The following is a 26,867-nucleotide window of genomic DNA, read 5'->3' as shown; positions in this document are numbered from 1 at the left end:
AGAACTGCTAAGTAGGGCTAAATACTCTTGCTGCCATCAATCATGCCAATGCTGACTCATAGTGACCCCCTGTGGGTTTCTGAGACTCACAGACACTGTTTACAGGAGTAGAAAGCCCAATCTTTCTTCCACAGAGTTGCTGGTAGTTTCCAACTGCCAAGCATGTGGATGGAAGCACAATGAGGTTTTGTAACCACGGCACCACCTACACATTCTTCCAGAAACACTCAGCCGTGAATCGTGTATCACATGAGAACTGCCTGTGGTGGCATAATCATCCTTCTTGTCCCTGCTCTAGCTGCGTGCTGTGGAATTGCTTTCTCTGATGGAATGTTCTATAACACTCACCAGATTCACTTGGGGAGATCAGCTTCTGTAGATTGTTTAGCTGAGGCAGTGGGCCACGCTGCTGACTGACACTCTGACACCCGAGACCTGAGTAACCTGAGAGGTTCTATTTCTCTGCCTTAACGTACCCAGCACTGTAGCTCTCCAAGGCTTTCAGATTCCCCAGGCCTTGAAAGCCTTGTGTCACTTTAGAAAACAGTGTCTTATTTTCTTTCTTCAACTTTTTTCTCTCCCACAAGTGAAGATAGAGCTGAAACATTCCACTTCTATACTTTTTAAAAAAAATCTCTTTGAGAAACACCAAGATGAATTTTAAAATCGGTTTATTGATTTAGGCCCTTCTTTAACTTTTCGAGCAACACTATTTGTTCTATTTTAATACTGACATGTTTTTTTAATTGTTTATCCTCCCAGGTTTTCGTTTTCCTAAAATACTCCCCTGGATACTTTCTACTGAGGTTGTCTAGGATGGAATCTAGACAACCCGCTTATCCTAGGTCCTGGCTCACATGTTGCTTGGTGCCATCAAGGACAGCCCTCCTCATAAAATACTATGTACAACAGCAGGACAGCCTGCCTGGACCTGTCCATCTTAATTGTCATTGCTAGGTTTGAGCCCATTGTCGTAGCCATTGCATCATCCATCTGCTTGACAGATGGCCTTCTTTCCAATGGCCGTCTACTTTCCTTTTTTTTTTCTTTTTTGTTTAATCGTTTTATTAGAGGCTCATACAACTTTTATCACAATCCATGCATACATCAATTGTATAAAGCACATTTGTACATGCATTGCCCTCATCATTCTCTAAACATTTGCTCTCCACTTAAGCCCCTGGCATCAAGTCCTCATTTCCCCCCTCCCTCCCTGCTCTCACCTGCCTACCTTTTACTTCTCTAAGCATGATGTCCTTTTCTGGAGACAAATCTCTCCTGACAACATGTTCAAATATGTGAGATGCAATTTCATCGCTCTTACTTCTAAGGAGCATTCTGGCTGTCCTTATTCCAACACCAATTTATTTATTCTTTTGGAAGTTCACAGTATTTGCAATATGTTTCACCAGGACCATAATTCAAATGAATTGGTTCTTTGGTCTCCCTCAGTCAATGAATCACGGCATGTAATTTCTCTGATGGAAGATCTACCTAGGAGACATTCTCTCATTATCCCAAACTGAAATAAGTCTGCTGCCACTGAGTTAATTCTGACTCACAGCAAAGATATATATAGCATGGAGTAGAACTGCCCCATAGGGTTTCTGAAGTAGCATACTTTTATCCAGGCTGACGGTCACATCTTTCTCTTGTGGACTGGCTGGGACATTTGAACTGCTGACCTCTTGGTTTGCAGTTGAATGGCTTACCCTCTGTGCCACCAGGTTCCATTCTCTCCCTGAAATAACTTCTAAGCAAAAATGTACCTATTCTTTCATTCAGTACCTCCTTTTCCATATGCATATCTATAGCATCCTAATTTCTCAGATAAGTTCTCTCCAAGTAATGGTTCTCGGTTAGAGGTGACACTGCCTCAGCAAGGGACATGTGGCCAACTGAAGATTTATTTTCTTCCACATCGAGGGATGCTTCTGGTACCTAGGGAGTGGGAACCAGGGATGCTGCTGACTACCTTTCAAGGCACAAGTCCGTCCTGCAATCTGGTCCAAACATGTCAATCGTGGGAGATAAAATGTTGCCTCACAGTTCAGGAAAGAAATATAGGCCTGTATGATGTATAAATCACGTTCCCTTGCCTTGTAGTGGCATCAGTGATCCGGCGTTCTTCTTCAAAAGCTTCTCTGCAATCTGTCCACTTGTCTGGCATCCCTGGCGAGAGCCACTTAATCTCTAATGGGTGATTCTCTATCGCTCGTTTTTTATGGACCTTTTCGGTAACTGTAAGAGGGAGCCTCCGAAGGTTTTCCTTGAAGGATGCCAGTTTGTTTTCTGATATCTCACCTCTCCTGTTATGACTGCCAGCCCCAGTAACAGATTTCATGAGGGTGGATGTATTTTTCATAAAAAAATACAATTCTGAAGAACAGTTAAAGCGGCTTTAACTCCTTTATCTCGTAGGTCGTTCTTCAAATATATCATTTTCTTTCTTCTGATAGAATTTATCCACTACCACCTCAACTTTTCTTCTGATAAAATTATCTTCCCTTAATATAATCATATCAAGACTAAAATGTATTTTTAGTTATGATAAGACTAAAATACATTTTTGAAATCAGTATGGCTACCTATTCAATTCTTGGGAAGATTTTACACCTAAAGTCATAGTACAACCAACAAATTCCCTTCAAGGTGCCCTGGTGGCACAATGGTTAAGCACTCAGGCGCTAACCAAAAGGTCAGCAGTTCAAACCCACTCCCTGCTCCATGGAAGAAATGACCTGGTATTCTGGCTCATAAAGATTCATTGACTCACAGTCATCATGTCAATTCTGACTCCTAATGACTCCATAGGACAGAGTAGAAGTACCCCTATTGATTTTCAAGGCTGTCATTCTTTAAAGGAGGAGCAAGCCCCAAGGAGCAGCTGGTGGTTTCGAACTGCTGACCACATAGTTAGCATACCAATGTCAAACCACTGTGGACTAGGGCTATGACTCATAAAGATTACAACCTAAGAAAACCTAGGGAGACAGTCTACTGTGCCATTCAATATCACTGTGGCTTGGGATCCACTCGAGGGCACACAACACATTACTAGCTGCATTTTGATCTGTATTAATGGCATTGACTATATTTTTTTCCTGTCTCGATCCTATAATATGACATAATAGCTAACGATGGCCTTAATTTGATTGAAGTTCTTTGTTACTACACCTCTGTCTCTAACTATAATACAGTCTCCAAGTCTAGAGTACAGATGATGTTAGATTCCTGAGGGCAGGGGTGACTCAAAGATCATGAGCAAAGCATAAGTCTCAGAGTTGACCTCCTTGCTTCTCCATTTAGTGCCATTGAGCACGGTTTAAACAATACACACAGGTTATTTCTGATACCGTTCCTCACTTAAAATTTGATCCTGTGATTTAATTGAAAAATACAGTAAAATTAGCAAACAATTGGTTGGTGCATAAATGCCTTTTTTGAGATGAGGTTTTACAGTGACAAAATGTTTTCTTTTCCTTTCAGCCAAGTGATTCTTAAGTTTAGCTACATATGGGCTACTGTAGGAGTAAAAAAATATAATAATACCTGTATTTGACCATGAGATGATCATTGGTCTTGACTTTGAGTTGCAGCCTGTGAATTTCAGCAGTGTTTCAGCTGATACTAAAAGTATAAATTAGCAGCTAAGTTTGAGAGTCATTGCAGTAATGGAATTCTTACTCCAATGTCATGGATCAGATCAGCACCAGGTACAGGAACCTATACAGTCCTCACACACTGAGTCCCATGAACCTAACTAGGTCTATTTAGTGAGTAGGTTTAAAAACATCATGAGTATCAGAAAAGAGTCATTGATAGGTGTACATGTATCATATTAAACTAATAAAATCCAGTGGAATTGAAATCCTCTGTCACCTATGTTTCCTAAATCATTAAAACCTAAAGACTTCTACCCTACCTGACAGAAACATAAACCTGAATATTCAAAATGTTTTCTGTAACACTATTTTCATCATTTTGTTTAAACATCAAAGTTTGAAAGCAATGCAACAAAGCAAGGCAAAAATTTTTGGAAGTGATTATCAATTATACATCCCACTCCCCTTGTTTGTTTTTTTTTTCTTTGACTACTCAGGATACTCAAATGATCACATATTTACTTTTATCAACGATGAAGCTGCTGTTTTGTTTTCAATCTTCTGATTCTTCTGCTTCATCTCTTCTATGATTCTAACATCTTCTTCACTAAATGAAATTCAACCAAATAGCTGAAAACAGGGTTAGGAAACTATGGCCTTTCCCTCCAGGATCAGTCTAGTAACTTCATGCAGATATAGTGAGCAAGGGAACTGCGAGGCTTGAGGGAGGAAAGGACTGGACTAATTGAGTATACTCAATTAGATAAATGCAATATCTGTTAAATATTTATTCCACTTTAATGTTATATAATACACATACACAGAGAAAAGCCTCTCATGTGCATAATTCTCGCAAGATTCCATAATAAAATGAGAATATTAAATCGTCTCTGCCATGTCATAGTCTAGCTAGACCACTGAATTGGAAATGTAATAACTTTAAAAAAATATCATTCTATTGGGGGCTCATACAACTCTTATCACAATCCATCCATACATCCATTGAGTCAAGCACATTTGTACATTTGTTGCCATCGTCATTCTCAAAACACTTGCTTTCTCCTTGAGCCCTTGGTATCAGCTCCTCAATTTTTCCCTTCCTCCCCACTCCCCCCTTCCTCTTGGACCCTTGATAATTTAAAATTATTATTATTTGTCATATCTCAAGGAAAGTAGTAACTTTCTTCAAAAAATTACTAAGATTTTCAAGACAGCAACAGGAAAGTGTTAAAATAAGCACAAAGCACTTTAGACAAGGAATTCTGTTTGGTTTCAGGGGTCAGGTATCGCTGTAAGTACATTAGGGCTGGTCAATATGCTTATCTTTTATTAAAAACTTTTCTGTGGAGCTGTTTGGAAGTCTTTCCCTCTATTAGAAAGAAAATCAGATGCATAAGAAGCAGTCTGTACCAGCACTCATAAATGAAAATGAATTGGCTGAGTGAATGAAATATTGGGAGAATTAGGTTACAGAGTTTGCCAACAGATGCTGTTGTTAGTTGTTGAGTCAATCAACTAGCGGCAGCTCCATGGACAAGGACTGTGACTTTGCTTTGTCTCATGCGATCTTTGTGATGGTTGGTATGAAAGCCAGAAAGTCCAGCTCCAGAAAGATTTCACGTCCATAGTTTACATGTTTCGCTGGAAGTTTCTTCTGACTCAAGCAGCTTAGGGGCTGCTGAACCCAAGATCAATCACTATGAAGATGACAGGCTGGTGGTTGCAGAGGCAAGTGAATCCAAGGTTGTAGTTCAGATGGCAGATTGTTGAAGACTCCCACGATCTGCCAGAGATTGGTTCAGATCTAAAAACCCAAAGTCCCTGAGTATGATGCAAGATCCATACCAAGCAAAAAGTGAGTTTCCACACTGTTCTGTTATATTAGAACCAGGCAACATTACAGAGGAAACTTATTTTACTTGATGGTATGAGGGCTGATCTATGTTTGAGTGTTAGACCCTACTTTACAATTGATTTGCTGTTCATAGCAGATCCTATTGATAAAATGATTACATTGCATTTGGTCACATGATGGGCAGTTATTAAATCTCAACCACCAAAGTCTTGAGATTAACGACCCAGCCCAATTGACACAGAACTTTTCACCATTGGCATACTAGCTCTACTGTTGTACCAACTGTATATTTGAGTCTATCCATCCTAGGGCCTCTTCATAAAGCACTACATAAAATATATATTATTTTTTGACCCATAAGGTTTTCATGACCTAATTTTCATTGCAATAGAGTTCTATAACATAGAAGCAGGGTCAGTGGATAACTACAGTTTTGTGGGGGAAGATAGCGTATTCAACAAACACTAAGTTGATAACTTTAAAATGTAGTGATAATTGTACTGGTATATCTCATGCCTCAGTGGAAAAGACATGTACAATAGAAGACTTATTCAATACCCTGTATAACCTTTATTATAAATAAATAGAATGGGTTTGGGGTTCATTTACAATTTTTCAAATGCTAATTGGATTGCATTTTAATCTTATAGAACCCTGGTGAAATCTTCATTATTTTGAGAGATGAAGTAATTGGTGAAACAGTCGAGGTGGAATTTATATCAAATAATAAATCCATTAGGATACAACCAGCCCTTTGGAATAAGACAGTCTGGTGTATGAAAGCATTAGGTAAGAATTTTTATGCTTTAAAAGTATAAATCACCATCTTGAGTTCTTTTCAATAAACTTATGATTAATGGTTTCACCTCTCTACAGAAACTAATATTGTTCTGCAGGTGTTTCCTGTGTTTAGTTTTATATATATATATATATATATATATATATATATATATATATATATATATATATATATATATATATATATATATATATATATATATGTGTTACTATTAATCTGGTTTCACATAAGTAGGAATGCACAAAGTATGACAAATTAGGTGGAATATCAATGTATTGAAATGAAAGCATCACATGCATTTAAGTGTGTCAGCAGAAAGTACTTTAATATACATCAGCTATTAAAAATGGACCTGAATTGTGTGCTTTATTGTACAGTTAGAATTAACAGGTGTCTAAATTTTCACTATTAAACTATCGTTTTATTTTACTTTTTTTCCCATGACCTTCAGTATATTTTTAGTCTCTGTAGAAAGTATAATTCTTTTCAATATTTTATCATTTTTGATCATCTCTCTATATCATTTTCTACTCTTTCCAGATTTATTTTATGAAAATTTTAAATTAATTACCCAACTTTGCTAGATACATGACAAATCAGATCAGATTTAAAATTCCATATGGAAAAGCCACATTTGCCACAGTAATTGGACTAAATACAAAAGAAAGATATGAATTTATGAGTATCTTAATATAAACGTGTGCCTTCTTATTTCTTACAATCAACTAATACAATTATCTTTTAAAACTTTCACAAATCTGTACCACACAAAATATGTTAAAGTAAATAGGCAGCTAGTCTTATCATAATATGAAAATTAAGTTTAAAAGCTTAAAATGATGGGATGTGTAAATGGTACTGAGTCCTTCCCCCATCCTCATGCCCTCTTTGAGAATGCAGTTATTACAATGTTCATTCACTGAGCACTTACACGCGTTTCCTATCGTGTCCCGTCCCGGGTTTTCCTGCACAATTTTAGTTAGAGTTAGTAGTTAGGCAAGAAAAACTTTACAATAACCACTGTGTTAATCTGGTTAGACTAAAAAAACAAATTCACAGACACTCAACTATGTGTAATGGAAAGTTTTATATAAAGGGTAATTGAACATTAAGAAAGTATCCCAACCCAGTACAGTTCAAGCCTATCTGTCTGATACCAATCTATAAAGTCCTCTTCAGACTCATGAAACACATGCAATGATGCCTGATGCAGAATGATCACAGCGAGTGGGTAGAAAGTCTTTAAATCCAGTGATACTTTAAGCATCTCTGCTCTGGAAGGGGTTTCCACATGGCTTCTCTAGTTTCCAGGGCATGGGTCTATCAGTGTTGTGCCTGTGTTTTGTCCATAAGGTCCAAAGGAGTGATCAGAGAGAAAGAGAAGAGTCCCCTACCTCTAAGGAGGAAAATACAGGAGTTCCCAGAATTCACATAAGAAGGCCACTTCCACACAGAGGCTTCATTGGCTCTGACCCATTTGTGTTACTAGACTCCACCCCTTCACTCTTAATCCTCTCAAGTCCCAAATTGACACCAGATTATTTAACTACCACAACCACTAATAAACAAATAAGACACTGTTTTAAAGAAGACCTAAAGAGTGAAATAAAGGGAACTCTGTCTCATTTCTCTCTTTTCTAAGGCTTCCTACTTCCTCATGCTGTCTGTAATGGATCATTTCTCTCCATATATGAGGAAATCCAGTCAACACCACTATCATCCAATTTTAGGCACCAGCCACAAAAGGTAGTAAGGAAGAAATTGAAAAATTCTAGCAACTTTTTCAGATTTTAAGTGATTAAACATGCAATCAAGACGTGTGTTTAATAATTGATAATTATTTGAAGATAAGAATGCAAAATTAGAAACAAAAGGAAGAAACAGTAGTTGGAAAACATGGCCTTGAGATGAACCTTAAAATCAAATGATAGAATTTTGCATGAATAAAACTTCATCACAAATACCTTCTTTCAAAAGCAGAAAAGGCGACATATGAACTGCTCCAGATGGCATACACAAATAAAATTATCTACATCTGCTGGAAAAGACAATAGAGAAGCGCAATATCAGCAACTAAAAGGAAGCCAGGGTTGGCTGTGGACCAGATCACCACGTACTCTGCTCAGGTTGAAGCTGAAGAAAATTAAAACAAGTCCACGAGAACCAAAATACTACCTTGAGACTAGCCCACTTGAAAATCAAGAACATTGCTAGGCATGTTGGACACATTGAACACTGACAAAAGACCTGAGGTGCGCATGACATCAAGAACATCATTCAATGAAGAAAGCAGACGATCATTGAAAAAGACAGGAGAGGAAAGATCAAAGTGGATGCCAGAAAAACTCTAAAGTTAACTCTTTTTTGTTTTGTTTTTTTGGTAACATTGTTTATAATTTATTAAAAAGCTTCCCTGGAACAGTATTTAATGCTGATTTCCACTTACACTTCCCTTTTGTCCTCTTCCTACTCCTCAATCCCTTTTGTTTTCATCTGATTCTTTCTTTCTCTCTCTCTTTTTAAATCATTTTATTGGGAGTTCTTATGGATATTATGACAATCCACCATTCAATTAGATGGAGCATAATTGTACAATTGCTGTCACCATTATTTTCAAAACATCTTCTTTCTTCTTAAACTCTTTGATATCAGCTCCCCATTATCCCTTCCATCTCCACGTTAACTCCAGGAATACTTATTATGCTATTATGTATTATAATTATTTTGCTACATCTCACACCATCAATGTATCCATTCACCAACAACTCTATTGTTTGTTCCCTTTGAGTGGGGTTAAACAGTCATCATTGCTATTGATTCCCCCTTACCTCCCCCTCTTCCCACTCTCTTCCCATATCCTCAGGGAATCATTACACCCATTACTATTTATGAAGGGTTTATATAATGTTTTAATCTGGGTAGACTAGAAAAACAAAGTCAGAGACACTCATATGTGTATAAAAAAGAGCTTTATATAAAAGAGCAAGTGTATCTTGAGAAACACCTAGCCCAGTCCAGATCAAGTCCTTAAGTCCAGTATTATCCCACATGTCTGATACTAGTTCATCAAATTTTCTTTACACTCTTGCAACACATGCAATGATGTTAAATGCAGGAAGATCACAGGCCAGTGGGTGGAAAGTCTAGTGGATCCAGTGGCAAAGGAGACATTCACCTCCTGGACTCTGCCTCCATCAGCATAATCCCATGTGGCTGCTTAGCAGAAAGATGAAGCAGCGAGAGTGTGTGGACCATCTCCAGGGAGGAAGACAGGAGTTCCCAGAATCCTCAGGAGATGGCTATGCACACACAGAGGCCTCATTGGCTGTGACCTTATTGATAAACTAGACTCTACCCTTTTGCAAGTTGACAGATTTCGTAACTGCCACATCTATCTTGGATTTCATGCATAGAACGATCTTAATTATACAAATGAACCTACACAGGTTTCACAAGATTAATGAGGTAAAATGAAGACCATAATAGCAGGGACAGGAACTATTAAAACACTAGTGCATAGTTATGGGTTTCAGTAGTTAAGGCACGTAGAGGAAAGGATGAAGTCCAAGAGCTCAACAGAAACGTACAAATGGCAGCTCAAGAAGATGAAGTACTACAATAAAATGTGCAAAGACCTAGATTTGGAAAACCAAAAAGAAAGAACAGACTCAGAATATATTAAACTGAAAGAAGTCAATAAAAAATTCAAGCCTGTGTTGCAATATTGAAAGATTCTATGGGCAAAATGTTGAGCAATGCAGGAAGTATCCAAAGAAAATGGAAAGAATGCACCCAGTCACTGTACCAAAAAACTAATCAATAGTGAACCATTTCAAGAGGTAGCATATATTACTACTGATAATAGTAATAATAAAGTTCATTATTATTAACAATACAGTTATTAATAAACTTAATAATAATACAGTTAATTTTAAATTCTCATGGATTTAAGATTTCCCCGAATCAGTGAGAATGAATAAATCACCCTAACCTTTGTCTTAAGATAATTTAAAGTCCTCAACAAATATCCTATGAAGTTCTCTTAAAACCAAAAATACCCTTTTAAGATCTGTCTAACTCAGAGGAGCCCTGGGGGTGTGGTGAGTTACATTTAGGTTGCTAGCCACAATGTCAGAGAATAAAAACCATCAGTTTCTCCAAAGGAGAAAGAAGAAGCATTCTAATCCTGTGAAGATTTACAGTCTCAGAAACTCAAAGTCAATTCTACTCGGTTCTATAGAGTTTCTATGAGATAGAACTGAGTCGATGTCTGACTGAGTGATGTAAGATCAACAACTTGAAACAGCAACCTGAAGGATTAGACAGGAATCTTGAGAGACAGTGAGTTTATGATAATGTGAGAGGACCCACTCAGAGAGATGGTGGATGAAAATAGTTGTACAACTTTAAAGAATGTACTCAAGGTCACTGAATTGTACATATAGACAATCGAATTGATGTATATAAGGGTATGAATATATATATATATATATATATATATATATGTGTGTGTGTGTGTGTGTGTAAGGGTATGAATGTTTTTACATAAACATCCTCAACCAGATGTGTTGACAAGTTGGCTTCCTTTATGAGCTCAAACAAAAGAACAATTATGGGGCTGACACAAGACCAGGTAGTGTTTTGTTCTGTTGTATGCAGGGTCTCTGTGAGTCAGAATTGACTCAAAGGCATCTAATAACAACAAATCAATAACAAACAAATTTCTTTTATGAAAACAAGAACAAAAATAGTGGTACAGAAGGAAGAAGCTCAAGCTGCATTTTCCAAAAATAGACTCCAGAAATTGAATGAATACCCATTTAAACATTTCAACAAGCTAATGAAACAATAGAAGCACTCATTTGTCTATTCCAAGAAATTTTAATGACAACTACTAGACTGACTAGAAAAGATCCATATTTCTACACATTCCAAAGAAAAGTGACCCCCAGGATACATAAATCTTGTAACTACATCATTAATATCATATGCAAGTAAAATTTTGCTGAAGATCATCCAACAATACTTGCTATCGTGCACTGACAGTGGGGTTCTAGGAATATAGGTTGAATTCAGGAGACCTGGAACAAAGGATATCGTTGTTAACATCAGATGGATCCTTTCTGAAATAGAGAATACAAGAAGAAATTTAACTATATTTTATTGATTATGCACAGGCACTTGACTGTGTGCATTACAACAAAAATATGATAGCACTGACAATATTAGAATTCTAGAACACTTATGGATTAAGACTCAATGTAAAGAAAACAAACACCAATATTCTTATGTGCAACTGTACATGGATCAATAGGCAGATGTAGGAATAGAACAAGGGATTATGGTATAGTTTAAAATCAAGAAAACTATGCATCAGAGAAGTATTCTTTCACCAGAGTTTTCAATATATATCCTGAGCAAATAATCAGAAAAACTGGACTATATTAAGAAAAATGCAACATCAGGGTAGAAGGAAGGCTTATTAACAACTTGTGATATGCAGAGGCCACAGCCTTGCTTGATGAAGAAGACTTGAAGAATTTCTTGATAAATATCAAGGATTGCAGCCTTCAATATGGATTTCAGCTCAAGGTAAAGAAAATAAAAGTCCTCACAACGGAACCAATGGGTGACATCATGATAAATGGAGGGGGGAAATGAAGCTGTCAAGGTTTTCTTCTTGGTTGGATTCACCATCAATGTTCATGGAAGCAGCAGTCAAGAGCTCAAAGGATATCTCTCATTGGATAAATCTGCTGCTCACGATTTCGCTAAAGTATTTTAAAGCAAAGATGTTACTTTACGGTGTAAGATGGCTCTGACGTCAGGGTATTTTCCAGCACTTCACATGCATGAGAAATTTGGACATTGAATAAGGAAGACCAAAGAAGCATTGGTCGTTTGAATTATGGTCCTGATGAAGAACATTGAAAATACCATTTACTGCCAAAAGAACAAACAATTCTGTGTTGGAAGATATACAGCCTGAATGTTTCTTAGAAGCAAGGCAGCCGAGACTTAGCCTCGTGTTACTTTGAACATTTCGTCAGCAGAGACCAGCCCCTGTAGAAGGACGTGATGCTGTTAAAGTAGACAGCCAGAAGGAGGAAGGCGCTCAAAAAGATGTGCGCACACAGTGACTGAACATTTGGCTCAAACAGAACGACAATCGTGAGGATGGCCTGGACCAAGTGGTGCTTATTCCTGTTATACATACGATCACTGGGCATCGGAACTGACTCTAAAGTACCTAACCACAACAACCTTCAGTTATGAGATGTAGACAGGTTAAAGAGATTTAGTAAAACAACACTTAAGCAGACATCTAAATGAGAAGCATGTCAATCTCGCCTTCTACCAAACCCTGTGCGTGTAAGTAGCGGCTTTTCTAGAGGAGACTACCTGCACCTCTGGGTGCTGTATGACAAATCATTTACAAAATATTTTATATTTTTAATAAAGCAAATAACTGAGATATTTTTCATGAATATTGTACTCATATAGTTCCCTCTCTTTTCCTCCTCTTGGTATATCTCTTGGTATAAAAAATTATCATTTTTTTCTCTTTCACTTTCATACCCCAGACAGGTCTCAATTTTGTTGCTCCATTATGTTTCCAGTCTTCACTGCTGACTTCCAGAGGCAGGTCTTTATCTCAATCAGTAATCCACACAATCTGATAATAGTTCATACTGTTTTAGCCTTTAGTACTTCTTTCACAATTCTTTAAAATCAATTCAAAATTAAAGTGTCTTAAAACTAAAGTGGAAGAATGCCAGAGACCACATCCCAACTCTGCAAAGTCTTTCCAAGATGTGTGGATGCCTCAAAACTATGAGGAGGCGTCTTTGAGATGAAGGAATTGTCCTTCCAGTCTCATTGAGGTCCAGAGAAACTGTTGATGTGACTTGAATCCAAAAGGTCTGATTTGTGATATATGGTTTCAATTTTGTTTATTTTGGAATATCTTGAAGGTCAGTTGCAATGCCTATCCATGTTCTTTTGTGCTGTACTTGAAGCTTCTGTACAGACTCTGCCTCCTGGGAAGACTAGTGATGAATTGTGTCTACTCAATGTGTAGGCTCATTCTGCAATGAAGTACAAAGGAAAAGCAGACGAAGTCACAATGTGAGAATAAATGTTACTACATAGTGAGCCTCTTGAGAATAAGGCCTTTTTTGTTTTCCTCATTTATTACAGATTAGATAAGTGAATGAGGGTTTTGAAAAGTTTTAACAGTTTGAATTTGCTTTAACATCATGTTATGAAAATCACTCAAATAGCAATGCACTAAACCACCTCCTGCCTGCCAGTTCCTCCTACTTGCGCGTCGCTGCAGTGCTGGACGTCATGCCTCCAGTGTTTCATACATTATTAGGGTCCCCAAGGTTATTGGTTTCAGCAGAGCTTCCAGAATAAGACAGAGTATTAAGATTTTGAAGAAGTATGTGATGATGGACTTCTGCAAAAATTGACCAGTGAAATTCTTATGACTAACAGCAGAAGGCTGTCTGATAGAGTATGCACAGACAGGCTAGAAGTTTTCAGAAGATGACCGGAAATGTGCCTCCTCCAAGCCGAGTCAGTTTTAAGAATGAAATGAAGCTTTCAGAGCTCTCATGTGTTGTGGATTCTCGCTCAAAATTCTAAGAAACGACTGCAAATACCCACTAATAACAGATGTGGAATGCAAAAACATTAATCTAATACAATTGGACATTTCCAAAAAGGAAATGGAAAGCTTGCAGATCAATATCCATGCATGAGTAGGCTGAGTTTAACAGGCACTGGGTTTGTCCCTCATATGGGTATTATGGTGGGAATGATGAGTTGAGGAGGAATTGTGTCAGATTCATAATTAAAACGAAAAGCAAAATAACCCCAAAACATTTCAACATCTATTCTGAAGCACAATGCCATCAGCCATAAGATAATACCTATACCTTTACAAGAAAAATGTATTAATATGAATATTATTTAAATTTACCTACCAACCACGAATGCTAAACGTGATGGAATTGAAGACTTTTACCAATTCTTTGCTGTCTGAAATTGATTAAATATAAAATTAAAATGTAGAGATAATTTCTGGGGATTAGAATCTGTAAATTGGAAACAAAAGGATCAATAGTTAGAAAATCTGACCACGTAGTAGTAGAATTGGAGATAATAAGATAGAATTTGGTGAGACCAATAACTTATTCATTGCATATGCATTTTTTGAGAACATAAATGGCAACTGCACCGATGGAATACTTAATTGTGCTCATATAGAAGCTATACATGGATCAAAAGGCAGTTTGTTGCTAGCAGAACAAGGGAATACTGCATGGTTTAAAGTGAACAAAGAGGTGTATTAGAGTCGTGTGCATTCAGCATACCTGTTCAATCTGTATGTTGAGCAAAGAATCTGAGAAGCTGAGCTACATGAGGGAGAACTGGGCATCAGGATTGGAGAGGACTCACTAGTAACCTGCAATGTTCAGATGACACCATCTTGCTTGCTGAAAATGCGGAGATCTTTAAGCAATTGCGTATGAAGAGCAAGGGATGCAGCCTTCAGTCTGGAATACAAGGCAATGTTAGAAACCCAAATCCTTACTCTGGACCCATAGGCAACATCATGATAAACAGAGAAATGGTTCAAGTCATGAAGGATATTTTTCTGACTTGGAGCCAGAATCGGTGCTCATGGAGCAGCAGTCAGGAGATCAAATGGCATGTAACATTGGATAAATCAGCTGTACAGGATCTCTTTACAATTTTAAGGCAGAAAGAAGGATGTCGCTTTCAGGACTAGGGCATGGTTGGCCATGCCGTGTAATTTTCATTCACCCGCTAGGCATGTGGAACAATTCGCAGTGTTTATGAATTGGTCTGCGAATGGTGAAGTCAGTTACTTGAAACCAGCAGCTACTTCACAGTAGAGAGATGGAGCTCTCTACCCCTGTAAAAAGTTAACAGCCTCAAAAACTCACAGGGGAAATTCTGCTTCATCCTATAGTTTGGATCACCACAACTTGTAATAAGCTCTATGTCAGTGAATTAGGTTTGGTGTTCATATGCATGTGAAAGCTGGATATTGATTAGGGAAGACTGAAGAAGAAGACGCGGTCCGTTTGTACTCCTGTGCTAGTGACCAATATTGAACGTGCCATGGACTGATAAAGAACAAGCATCTCTCTTGGATTAAGAATGGCCAGAGTACTCCTTAGAGACAAGGATGGGGAAACTTTGTCTTAAATACTTCGGACATATTGTCAAGAGAGACCAGTCACTGGAGAAGGACATTGAACTGGTAAAGTAGGAGGGCAGTGAAAGAGCGGGAACCCCTCAAATCAATCAGACAGATGGATTGACATAGTGGCTGCAATGATAGGCTCAAACATAACAATTGTGAGGATTATGCAGTTCCAGGCAGTGTTTTGTTTCACTGTGCATAGGATCAATATAGCACCAACTAACATGCATGTAGACTTCACCACACGGAACATAATAGAATCACATACAATACAAAAAAAATCTTACAAAGCCTATGGAGAAGTTCAATATCATAAATTAGAACAAAGCCAGTGTCCAACTGTTAAAGAGGCCATCAATTGCTTCCTAGTAAGTTAAAACTAAAGCAGAAAGAAATTAAAACATCTATAAGAGACCACTATAAGTATCAATTTGACACATTAAATGCAAATGACTGGAAAGTAGCTGACTTTGGGGATAATATCAGCAATATATTCTCTGAAGAAATATAAAAGTCATTAAAAATTAGAGAGAAAAAAAGGTAAAAATAATCATCACAAAGGACTCTAAAACTTGTTCAAATATAAATAAGTTAAACTGATAATAAAAGGTGATTAAGTAAAAAAGAAGTAAAAAAAAGAAGCTATTAAGTTAAAAAAACTTAACAGAAGATTTAAGAGTTATGTTTAAGAAGATAAAGTAAATAATGGGCAAAATCCTGGAGTTTGGAAACCAACGGTAAAGAACACATTCAGCATATTAGTTTTAAAAGATGGTATTATAGGAAGAAACCCAAGCTGCACTGAAGCATTAGCAAGACTCAAAGCCCTAGGAATTTACATAAAACAAATTTACATGCTTCAGAACACTGATGTAAACCTTTAATTTCTCACTCTTATGCCAAGAAATTTGGAAGGCAACTGTCTGGCCAATTGATTGGAAGAGTTGCATATTTTTGGCCATTTCAAGGAGTGTGGACCCCAAGAAATTTGAAAATTATTTTAAAAGTCAACATCAAGCTAAACAAACTTATGGTGAATATGATAAAATTGAAGTCAGCTCTATGTTGACCAGAAATCCAAGAATACTAGAAAGATGTTTACTGACACTCTAAATGTATTTTTGATTGTGTGGATCATAAAAAGTCATGGGTAACATTGACGAGAATGTTAATTGTGCCCATGTGGAACCTGAACACAGGATAGCACTCATTCATCCAGGACCAAGAAATATCACATGGGTCAAAATCAGGAAAGGTGTGCATTTCAGCATACTCATTCAATATGGATTGAGAAAATAACTGAGAATTCTTGACTCCGTAAAGAAGAGTGTGGCATTAGGATCAGAGAACAATTCATTAACAATGTGTGATACACAAATGACACAACCTAGCTTGCTAAAAGCAAAAAGATTTTGATGTTTATTGATGAAGATTGTACACTGCAGTTTTCATTATGAATTATAGCTCAATATAAAGAACTCCCCTCCCCATCCCTTAGACAATATCAGGATAAATGGCTAAAATATTGAAGATGTGAAAGATTTAATTTTACTTGAATCTGCCAGCAATTCTCATGGAAAGAGCAGTAGTAAAATTATTCATTGCATTGAACAAATCTTCCTCACAAGACCTCTTTAAAGTATTAATGAGCAAGGTTGTCATTTCAAGGACTAAGATCCACCTGGCAAGTCAAGGTATTTTCAGTTGTCTAGTATACTTCTGACAGCTGTATAATAAATAAGGCAGACAAGAGAAGAATCGATATCGATGTGTTTGTATTATGGTGTTGGTGAAAAATATTGAAAGGACCAAGGACTACTAGACTAACAAATAGAAACGCCAGAATGCTCCCTGGACCCAAAGATGGCCAGACTTCTTTTCATACGCTATGGCCATGATAGCAGGAGATACCAGTCCATGGAAAAGGCCATCGTGCTTGCTAAAGTAGAGGGCAAGTGAAAAGGAGGTTAACCCTAAGTGAAACAGATTACAACAGTGGCTGCAACGGTGCGCTTAAGCATGAGAAAAACTGTGACGGTAACGTGAATCTGAGCAGTGTTTTCTTCTCTTGTACATAAGGTCACTATGAGTCAGAGTTTATTCAGAGGGACATAAAACCAACAACAACATGGCAAAGTATGTTAGGGTTCTCTAGAGAAACAAAATTAGGACGCTTATGAATATGTATATTCAGGAAGCTGTTAGATTCCTTCGTGTTGTATATATCCAACCATTTACATATATGGATAGGAATCTAACACGAAGGAATCTAACAGCTAATTAATCCACACAGCAGTACAGAGGGCTCAGTTCAACAGTTAATATACTGGCAGTCCTTCAGCTCACATGCGCTGCTGGTTCCAAGGTCCAGGGAGCAGACAGCTGAGTTCTCCCTAGGGCAAGGCAGGCAATCTGGCCACAGGCAGCAAACAGCAAGGCGGGTCACCAACGGTGAGCAGCTCAGGAGCTTAGGGAGGCTAGGAACTCATGATCAAGAAGACAGGATCCGAGAAGCTCAGGCTCAAGCAATGTACACATCAGTAGCGTGGGGGAGCAGGTCTTGAAGGAACTCAAGCTCTATCTACATGGTCCACGGGTTGGCTGTCCCACAGTTAGCATAGTTCAAAAGTTGAGGCAGAAAACTAGCAAAAGCAGCCACATGCTGAGAAAGAGAGGGGGGGTGGGGCTTGCCTAGCCATTTATCTCTTTGACTTCTAATCAAACTGTGTCCTCATTGGCCAGGTTGGCACAATAAACTTACCTATCACACAATGAATAGGGCAGTTTCATATTTACTATCTTTTATTTTTCATGAAAAAGAGCCACTGGCCTGCTTCTCATCCTCATGGTCAGCAATGAGAAATATAAGGCTTTCTGCTCCAACAAAGGTTTACAGGCTGGAAGCCCACAGGAACACTTCTACTTTGTCCTGTGGAATCTCTAGGTTTTGAAAGGGCAGTGAGTGAGTGGGTGAGCGAGAGTTATCATGGCAAGGGGTCTTGGTGGCACAAAGTTTAAGCACTCATAAGCAAAAGACTGTGTTTTCAACCCAAAATACTCATTTGGAGAAAAGACCTGTAGATCTACTCCCTAAGAAACTCTGCTTTACAGTTTTGCTTTCCCTGTAATTTCACTATGCATTAGACACAGCGCAACAGCACACAACAACCAAAACAAAACAGGGGATATGCTGCCTGCAGGGGACTTGCTATTGTTTGCTACACATCTATGCATTTCAAATGAAGAAGTGTTTGCATCCACTTTCATCTAAATCAGTTTAGGAACATAACATCTTATAACTTCAAAAAGCAAACTCACTGCCACGACTTTGGTTCCTAACCATAGTGACTTCATAGACAGAATAGAACTGCCTCTGTGGGTTTCTGAGATTATCAATCTTGATGGGGTAGAAAGTCTCATCTTCTTCCAGAGGAGATGTGGGTGGTTTCAAACTACTGATCTCACTGCTAGTGGTCCAACTTATAACCTACTTACGTGAAAAGTAGCTAAGATCATTAAGTGTTGGCTGTATGCAAAGAATTTGACCCAAGTTCTTTAGAGCTACATCAAAGAATCAAAAATCAGTCTCTCTCTTTAAATAATTTTAAATATTTTGGAAGTGAAAACATTCAAAGACAGCAGGGAGTAACATAGATGTAACAAGAGTTATGACGCAGAATTTCATAAAGTAAATGCCACAGTGATATGAAGCAAGCCCCTGAGAATGGTGCAGTCAGTGAAAGACACTCTCCAAAGTGGATTTGTGAAGAATGTGCAGATTTTGATAGCCTTGGGTGAAAGGAGACATCTTTCTAGGGAAGAGAGAAAATACAGCCAAGACAGCGCAACAGAACTCACGTGCATCTGCAAGTTGATTATTAGAGGTTTGGATTGAAGAGCAGCTAATACTATAAGGAAATAAGAAATATAGATGATAAAAGCCAGTAAAATATATCCTGTGGAAAATTACAGAGAACCTTGAAATAGAGAGTTTGAAAATATACACAACATTTTTAGATTTTGCAGTATCTTTAAAGGTTTTTGGAGAACAAAGAATAACATTTTTGGAACTACTTGGAGAATGAATGGGAGAAGAATGTTTGCAAGCATTCTTTAGGAATTCGTGTACTAATATAAGCAAAACTAATCAGAATTAATATTAGGAGGGAAAAAATGATCACACTGATAAGATATTGTAAATTACTACAGTGCCAGCTTATGCCAAACTTAAATGTGAAGTCTTTAAACTAGGAAGTATAACCTACTTTTGCATAGAATGAAGAGGCTATTCCTCTGATACCTACAGTGAAATGAAAAGAAAAAGAAAATACCACAGCAGGGAATAACTAATCATAACTTGAAAGGAGTTAATAATGTATACACTAATTTACAGAATAGCTTCATTAATTAAGAAACCGTTTTGGATATGGTAAATTGCAACTTCATATATAATTTATAGGGCATAACAATATTTTAGTCTGTGACAAATAGTATGTTGAACCTGATCAGGAAAACAGAAGTTCATAATAGGGACCTCCAGATGTTATAATTTGGGAAATACATTTTAGCATATACTTAATTGATATTAATTTTTAGGCAGGGAAAATGTGTAGTGCCACCTGTCCTCATTTAATCATGTTCTCACACCGACAGAACCAGGAGGGGTTGCAGTTCCCATGGCATCCTAGGGATTCCATCGCGTTTACTTTATGGAAAAGCGATACAATGTTGTGTGACGAGAGCAGCTTCTCCAATTTGAGGAATACACACACACAAAGTTCGCAAAATGCCATTATTTGTGAATTGTCTGGAATTAAAAATATATATTTTTTGATTACTCAGAAATTCATTGGATTCTATTTACAATAAATTAGTTCCTCATCTGAAATGATAAACATTCAAATAATAAAACAAGGAAAGACAACCAGGATTGCTGAATGGCCAAGAACTTGACACTTAAATTTAAATAGAAGCCCCCTTTTATGCTTTTGCTATTGTTTTGTACCTAAGTTTGGTATCTTATGATACTTAATGATTCATAAGTTATACATTCCACATTCCGAGTATAAATTGACCTTTGCAGCTGTTACATCTCAGCAAATGAAGGGCTTGAAAGTACTGCTCCATCAGTGTCATTGGAGCCAAGCCTACTTTGAAGGGAAAGTTCGTCCCCAAGCAATATTTTGAGTGTGTTTCATCCTGAGGGACTCAACTTCTGTCACTGTGTTAGACAATGTTGTACCATTGCTCATACAGTGGCTCATCCCTTACCACTGGGCTGCCTATTCTTTTTAGCAAGAAAGTCTAGAAGTTCTATTGAAACATCTTAATGATATTTGGCCCTGCTGGTATTTGTAATATCCCTGGTACACCTTCTAGCACCACAGAAACGCACAAGTCATCATAGAATGGGAAAACTGACAGATGAGTACTAATCAAAGACCCAAATTCACTGCCACCAAGTCAACTCTGACTCTCAGTGAACTTAATCAACAGGATACAACTGCCTCAGGGGGATTTTGAGACTTCAATTTTTTTATGGAGTAGAAGACACATAGTTCATAATTCAGCTGGTGGTTTCAAACTGCCTACCTTGCAGTTAGCAGCCCAACACCTAATACCCCTCCTGTATGAGAGAACCATAACTGAGGTAAATCATGATGAAGTGGTATAGGCAGTGCTTTTGAAAAGGCCCACTCAAGGAGATTGATCACTTGCCTGTCACCTTGTTGGACGGAGGTGACTTGTGTGTTGCTGTGATGCTAGAAATGATGTCACTGGTGTTTCAAATACTAGTAGGGTCACCCAAAGAGGATAGGTTTCAGCAGAGTTTCCAGATTAAAAACAGACAACAAAGAAGGACTTGCTTAGAAGGAATCATTGGCAAAACATTTTTGGAGTTAGGCGGGGTTACCCTCTTTCCCCCAGTAACACCCCCCCTCGACAAAAAAAATGCTGTGCTGTGTGGAGCTTTTGTAGTACACATATTCCCCCTAGGCCAATATCTAGCAACTTCTGAGTTAGTGCACCCAGTTTTTTTTCATAAAAGCTGTTTATTTTGAACCTCATTTTCTATGATGGCCGATTTAAGAGGACAGCATGTGGTTGTGAAATTTTGTTTCCTATTTGGGAAAAATGCTGCAGAAACTTGTTTCCTACATGAGAAAAATTCTGCAGAAACTTGTGACAATGACAACAGCTGACCAGGACAGCAATATGGAAAAAGTGTACGAGTGGTTTTCTCTTTCAAAAAAGGTAAAATGATTGTTAAACCTCATGCTGGACATCCATCAACGTTCCGAATGGATGGAAATGTAGACAAAAGTGTGGACTTGTGCTCGAGACGGATGGCTAACCATTGGGGAGATGGGTGGCTATGTGGACTGTCTTAGCTTGCTGGGGAGAGTTTTAATGGAAGATTTGGGAATGAGAAGGCTAGCTGCACAATCTGTGCCTTGGGATCTGCTGAACGTCCAGCCCAAACACGTCATGCTTTCAAGGAAGAGCTCTGAAGTGCCCCGGCCTTTTTCCCACGGTCATTACTGATAACAAGACATGATGCTATTCTTGTGACCCCGAAATCAAATATCAACAAAGTCAGTGGAAGACACCATCCTCACCATACCCCGCAAAAGCTCATCAAGTGAACTCAAAGATCAAGACAAAGTGCATTTGTGGTTTTTTTGGGTTTTTTTTATGTAAGCGGGATAGTATATGTGGAGTTCATTCTACCAGGTCAGATGGTTACTCGAGCTCTCTATTTAGAGGTTCTGAAAGATTGTGTAAAAGTGTACAACAAAAAAGGTCAGATTTGTGGCAGATGGGAGACTGTTTCCGCCACCATGACAGTGTACCTGCTGAAGCAGCCATCTCAGTGCATCTGCTTTTGGCAAAAATACACCATGCCTCTCTTGCTCATGCACCTTACTCACGTGACCTCACTCCGTGTGACTTCTTTTTGGTTATGTGATGAACAGGAGTATGAAAGGACAGTCGTCAGGGTCTTCGTTTGCTGATGAGGTAACATTGAACGATCCTATGGGCAAAATATTGAATGATGGAGAAAGCTTCAAAAGACTAGACAATGTCATCGTACCAAGAAAGAACTAGTCAGCACTGTGCCATTTCAGGGGTAGCATATGAGCAAGTACCCATGGTGAAGGCCGAGTTGCACTGAAAGCATTAACAACTAAGAAGACCCCAGATATTGATGGAATGCCATTTAAAATGTTTCAGCAAGGTGATGGAGCACAGGAAGGACTTCGACATCTCTGCCAGGAACTTTAGGAGAGTCATACTTGGCCAAGTAACTCGAGGAGACCCTTATTTGTACCCATTTCAAAGAAGTGGGTACATTATAGAACAATATCATTGAAATCATGTGCTGCACGTTAAATTTTGCTGAATATTAATCAACAATGGTTGCAACAGGGAGACACCAAGGTTCAGGTCCAATTCAGAAGAGGATGTGGAAGAAGGGATATCATTGCTGATGTCAGATGAATCCTGGCCCCAAACAGAAAATACCAGAAAGATGTTCACTTGTGTTTTATTGACTGTGCAAAGGCATTCAACTACATGAATCATAAAAAATATATATGGAAAACCTTGAGAAGAATGGGAATTCCAGACGCTTCATGATGCTCATTTGAAACTTGTACAAGGATCAGTTGTGGAAACAGAAGAACAGAATATTGCATGATGTAAAATAATGAAAATGTGTGTCAGGGTTGTATCCTCTCACCATACTCATTCAATGTATATGCTGAGCAAATAATCAAAGAAGCTGATATATATGAAGAAGAATGTGGGGTCAAGGTAGAGGAAGAATGATTAACAATCTTTGATCTGCGGAAGACCCCACCTTACTTGCTAAAATCCAGAAGGACTTGAAGTTCTTGTGCACGAAGACCAAGCATTGCAGCCTTAGTGTGGATTGCAACTCAATCCTCGCAAGCGGACCAGTTGGTAACATCTTGATAAATGGAGAAAGGGGTGACTTTGTCAAGAATTTTGTCTTGCTTAGAAGCATAATCAATGGCCCTGGAAGCAGCAGTCAAGCACTCAGAAGATGCGTTGCAATAGGCAGGTCTGCTGCACAGGACCTCTTTAGAGTATTGAAAAGCAAGGATGTTGATTTGAGAACTAACATGCCCCTGACCCACGTCATGTATTTTCAATTGCCTCATTTGACTGTGAGAGTTGGACATTGGATAAGGAAGGCCATAGAAAAATTGATGCAGTTCAACTGTGGGCGTGGAGAAGAATGCTGAGAGTACCATGAAGTGCTAAAGGGACAAACCAATCCATCTTGGAAGAAGTACAGCCAGAGTGCTCCTTGGAGGCAACGATGGCAAGACTTCATCTTTCTATACTTTGGACATGTTGTCAGCAGAGACCAGCCCCTGGAGAAGACATCATGTTTGGTAGGGCTGCAGCAAAGGGGGACAGGGTCCTCAAGGAGATGGATAGACACAGTGGCTGCAACATTGGGAACAATTGTGAGGATGGCACAGAACAGGGCAGTGTTTTGTTCTATTGTGCATAGGCACCCAAGAACAAGAACAACATTCAGTGAGATACTGTAGAGGGCCTCCCAGTGATGTGAATATATGAGTCATTTCTGGAGCATAGGAGATGTAGGCATTTGATATTGATTTAATGTGTTGCCATGCCATAGATAACTAAACATACATAAAATAGACAACACTTTGCAGAGCATTTCTTTGGAGGAATACAATAAATTGACTAATATCGATAATCAAATGGTGAATTTTCAAGTCAATAATGACTAAAATTCTTGAGAAATAATCAATTGGGTTTCACATTAGATGCTACAGAAGTTGGAATATTGTGTCAGGTATTGAGTCTTTTTTGTTCAAATGAAACCACACTTGATTGCTAACAGAAAGGGTTGGTATCTTGACTTCGTTCTGAGGTGGCTTAGAAGAAAGTCCTGGTGCCCTTCTTCAGCCAAACCAACGGTTGGAAATCTGTCATAGGGAGCACAGAGCTACGCTGACTCACATGGGGACAGCATGAGTCAGAACTGATGCAAAACAACAGTTTGCTTGGTTTGTTGTTCAATATCCAAGAACTAGGAAGTAAATCTTTTCATAAGATAGCACTCATGATTTATTGGCGGAGTACCTTTCAGAAGAAATTCTCTCTGGAAAAATTCCTAAACTATTCTCTAATGAATTAATTTCATTGTTCAAAACTTCTTTGTGAAATCTTTAAAATTGATTTCATTTGAATCTTGAATCTCCAGAACCCACTTCATGTTATATGCATTGCTAAGATGCATGCTTGCCACCTTCAGGATTTTGTTATTGTTTCTCTTATATTCTCTATCAGAAACATTATTTTAGGAAGAGAGAGTTTCCCTTTCTCAACTGTTACCTTTTTCAGAATGCAGATTAAGGGCTTAACTAAGCATTATAGGAATAAGACGTATTATCCTCTTAGTCTAGATAATCTTAAGATTCTTTTTGTTACATTTAAATTTCCCTGAATAATATCATAAGAGGTCTCTAGATCTCTTTGTGAGATGAAGCAAAATTAACACTTATACCTTAAATACATTTAAATATTAAAAATTTAATCAGATAGCTAAAGCTGGAATTTTGAGTCTTGTATTTAGTAGCTTATTTTGAACTCCAGGTATTTGGGTGACAATTTTCTAAAATATTTTAAGAAATGTCTGCATGACATCACAGTGAAACTTTTTGTTTTTTATAAAAATACATTTGAATGGCTATTTATTGTTTACCTTTGTTTTAATTATGTACAATAGATTTTCTATGGAAATATTCTTTGGTCTTTCATAAAACAACCAAAATTCATAGATCACTTTAACTATAGATATGCTATAATAGAATTCACAATATCATACATCAGTCACTTGGAAAAATTTGTTCACAAAATGGTCTCAACTGAATGTGTGGTGCAAATAATTTTTAAGTAACAGAGTATTAAACAAACATTACTTTCCCAATAATTTTTCATAAATTAATTGAATAAATGTTCTATAATTTCAATTGGCTCTAATCTTTTCAAAAACAATTTGAGAAACTCCCTTCAATCAATGAGAACTTTCTTTAGATAGGTATAACAAACTTCTAGCTTTTAATTAATGATTGTCCTGTTTTAAATTCTAATCCCTAACAGTAAGACAAAAAGTGTTTTTAATAGAATTCTGGTCCATACACACACAGGTTTAGCCTCAAAAATTAAGGCTACATTTGTCTCTGTTATCCGTGGATGGTTGCAGATATGCTCACTTAGTGATACACCTCTCTTAATATCTAGTCTTAGGGGCCTTTCAAAACCACACGTCCAATCAAAACAGATTTCTGAATGGATCTGCAAGGCCAATTAAATTCAAGGCAATGGCAACTTCAAAGGTTTGGGCCACTGCATTTTAGAATTCAAGATGGGTAACCTCGATGTGTTTTCTCAAAGGATGATCATGAAGACATTTTTAGCAAAACCGAAAATGTTGTTGGTGAGAGAAAGGCCAGGAAAATTGCCCCATTGTTTTCCTGAAAATATAGCTTACTCATCCTTTGAGGGAAGCTAGGGCTGTCCCTGGAGAACTTGGTGTGTGTGTGTGGGGGGGTAATTATCTCCACTCTCCAGGCCTGGCCCTGCCCTCTTGTATTTCTTTTTGTTCCCCAAACTTAATTACTCTTTAAAATGAACACAATTTGCTTCCTTTGAGGAAGCCAGAACAGCCTGTAAATGGAAACCGTTAGACTTATTTGAGGAAGAGTTAGAGCGAGAGAAACACCACCTTCAGAATTTTTATAGGTCAAAATGGAGGTGGTATTGAATTTTTTTTCATATTTAAATTTTTTTGTTTTATAAAGATTTCAATGATTTTTGGTAATACTTTTTTTTACCTGATGTACCCTTATATCACAAAAAGATGATTATATATCACTTCAAAAATTTTCCTAAGTAGTGAGAAAGTATTTACTCTTTTGATTTTATTTTCATATTAGTATATATTCATATATTTTATTCTTTTTGATTTGTTAAAACGTTCATTCATATCCTCTAGGAGATAAAATAATATAACAAATGCATTATCTATGCACCTCTCTACTGCTGTTTGTGTTTTATAAGATTTTCCTGCTGGCTCTGTCAGAGTAAATGTCTACAGTGATGGAATTGTTAAAGCGGAGGCGGAGATAAAGTACTATGAGATGGCAAAAGAGATGGCATTTCAAGCAGCAGATAGAAGATATAGAGCATGTCAGGTAAGTTGATCTTTCCACGAACTAATAAGAAAGTAAGCTAAAGGACTAATGTGGGAGAACCGAATGCATGCTGTGGTTGAAAGTCTAAATGTTGATTGAATAA

At 37.7% G+C, this 26,867-nt stretch overlaps 1 protein-coding gene across 1 annotated transcript in view; it reads left to right on the top strand.

The window, feature by feature from the left end:
• Window positions 1–26,867, top strand: part of BANK1 (B cell scaffold protein with ankyrin repeats 1) — a 345,748-nt gene that overhangs the window by 51,109 nt on the left and 267,772 nt on the right. The window contains exons 3-4 of the mRNA XM_075543540.1: window positions 6,111–6,249; window positions 26,631–26,764. Of these exons, the coding sequence (XP_075399655.1) occupies window positions 6,111–6,249; window positions 26,631–26,764 (273 nt within the window). The remainder of the gene's footprint in view (window positions 1–6,110; window positions 6,250–26,630; window positions 26,765–26,867) is intronic.

The sequence above is a fragment of the Tenrec ecaudatus genome, chromosome 3 (assembly GCF_050624435.1).
Source record: "Tenrec ecaudatus isolate mTenEca1 chromosome 3, mTenEca1.hap1, whole genome shotgun sequence".
Taxonomy (NCBI): Eukaryota; Metazoa; Chordata; class Mammalia; order Afrosoricida; family Tenrecidae; genus Tenrec; species Tenrec ecaudatus.
This window is presented reverse-complemented; position numbering and strand designations above follow the sequence as displayed.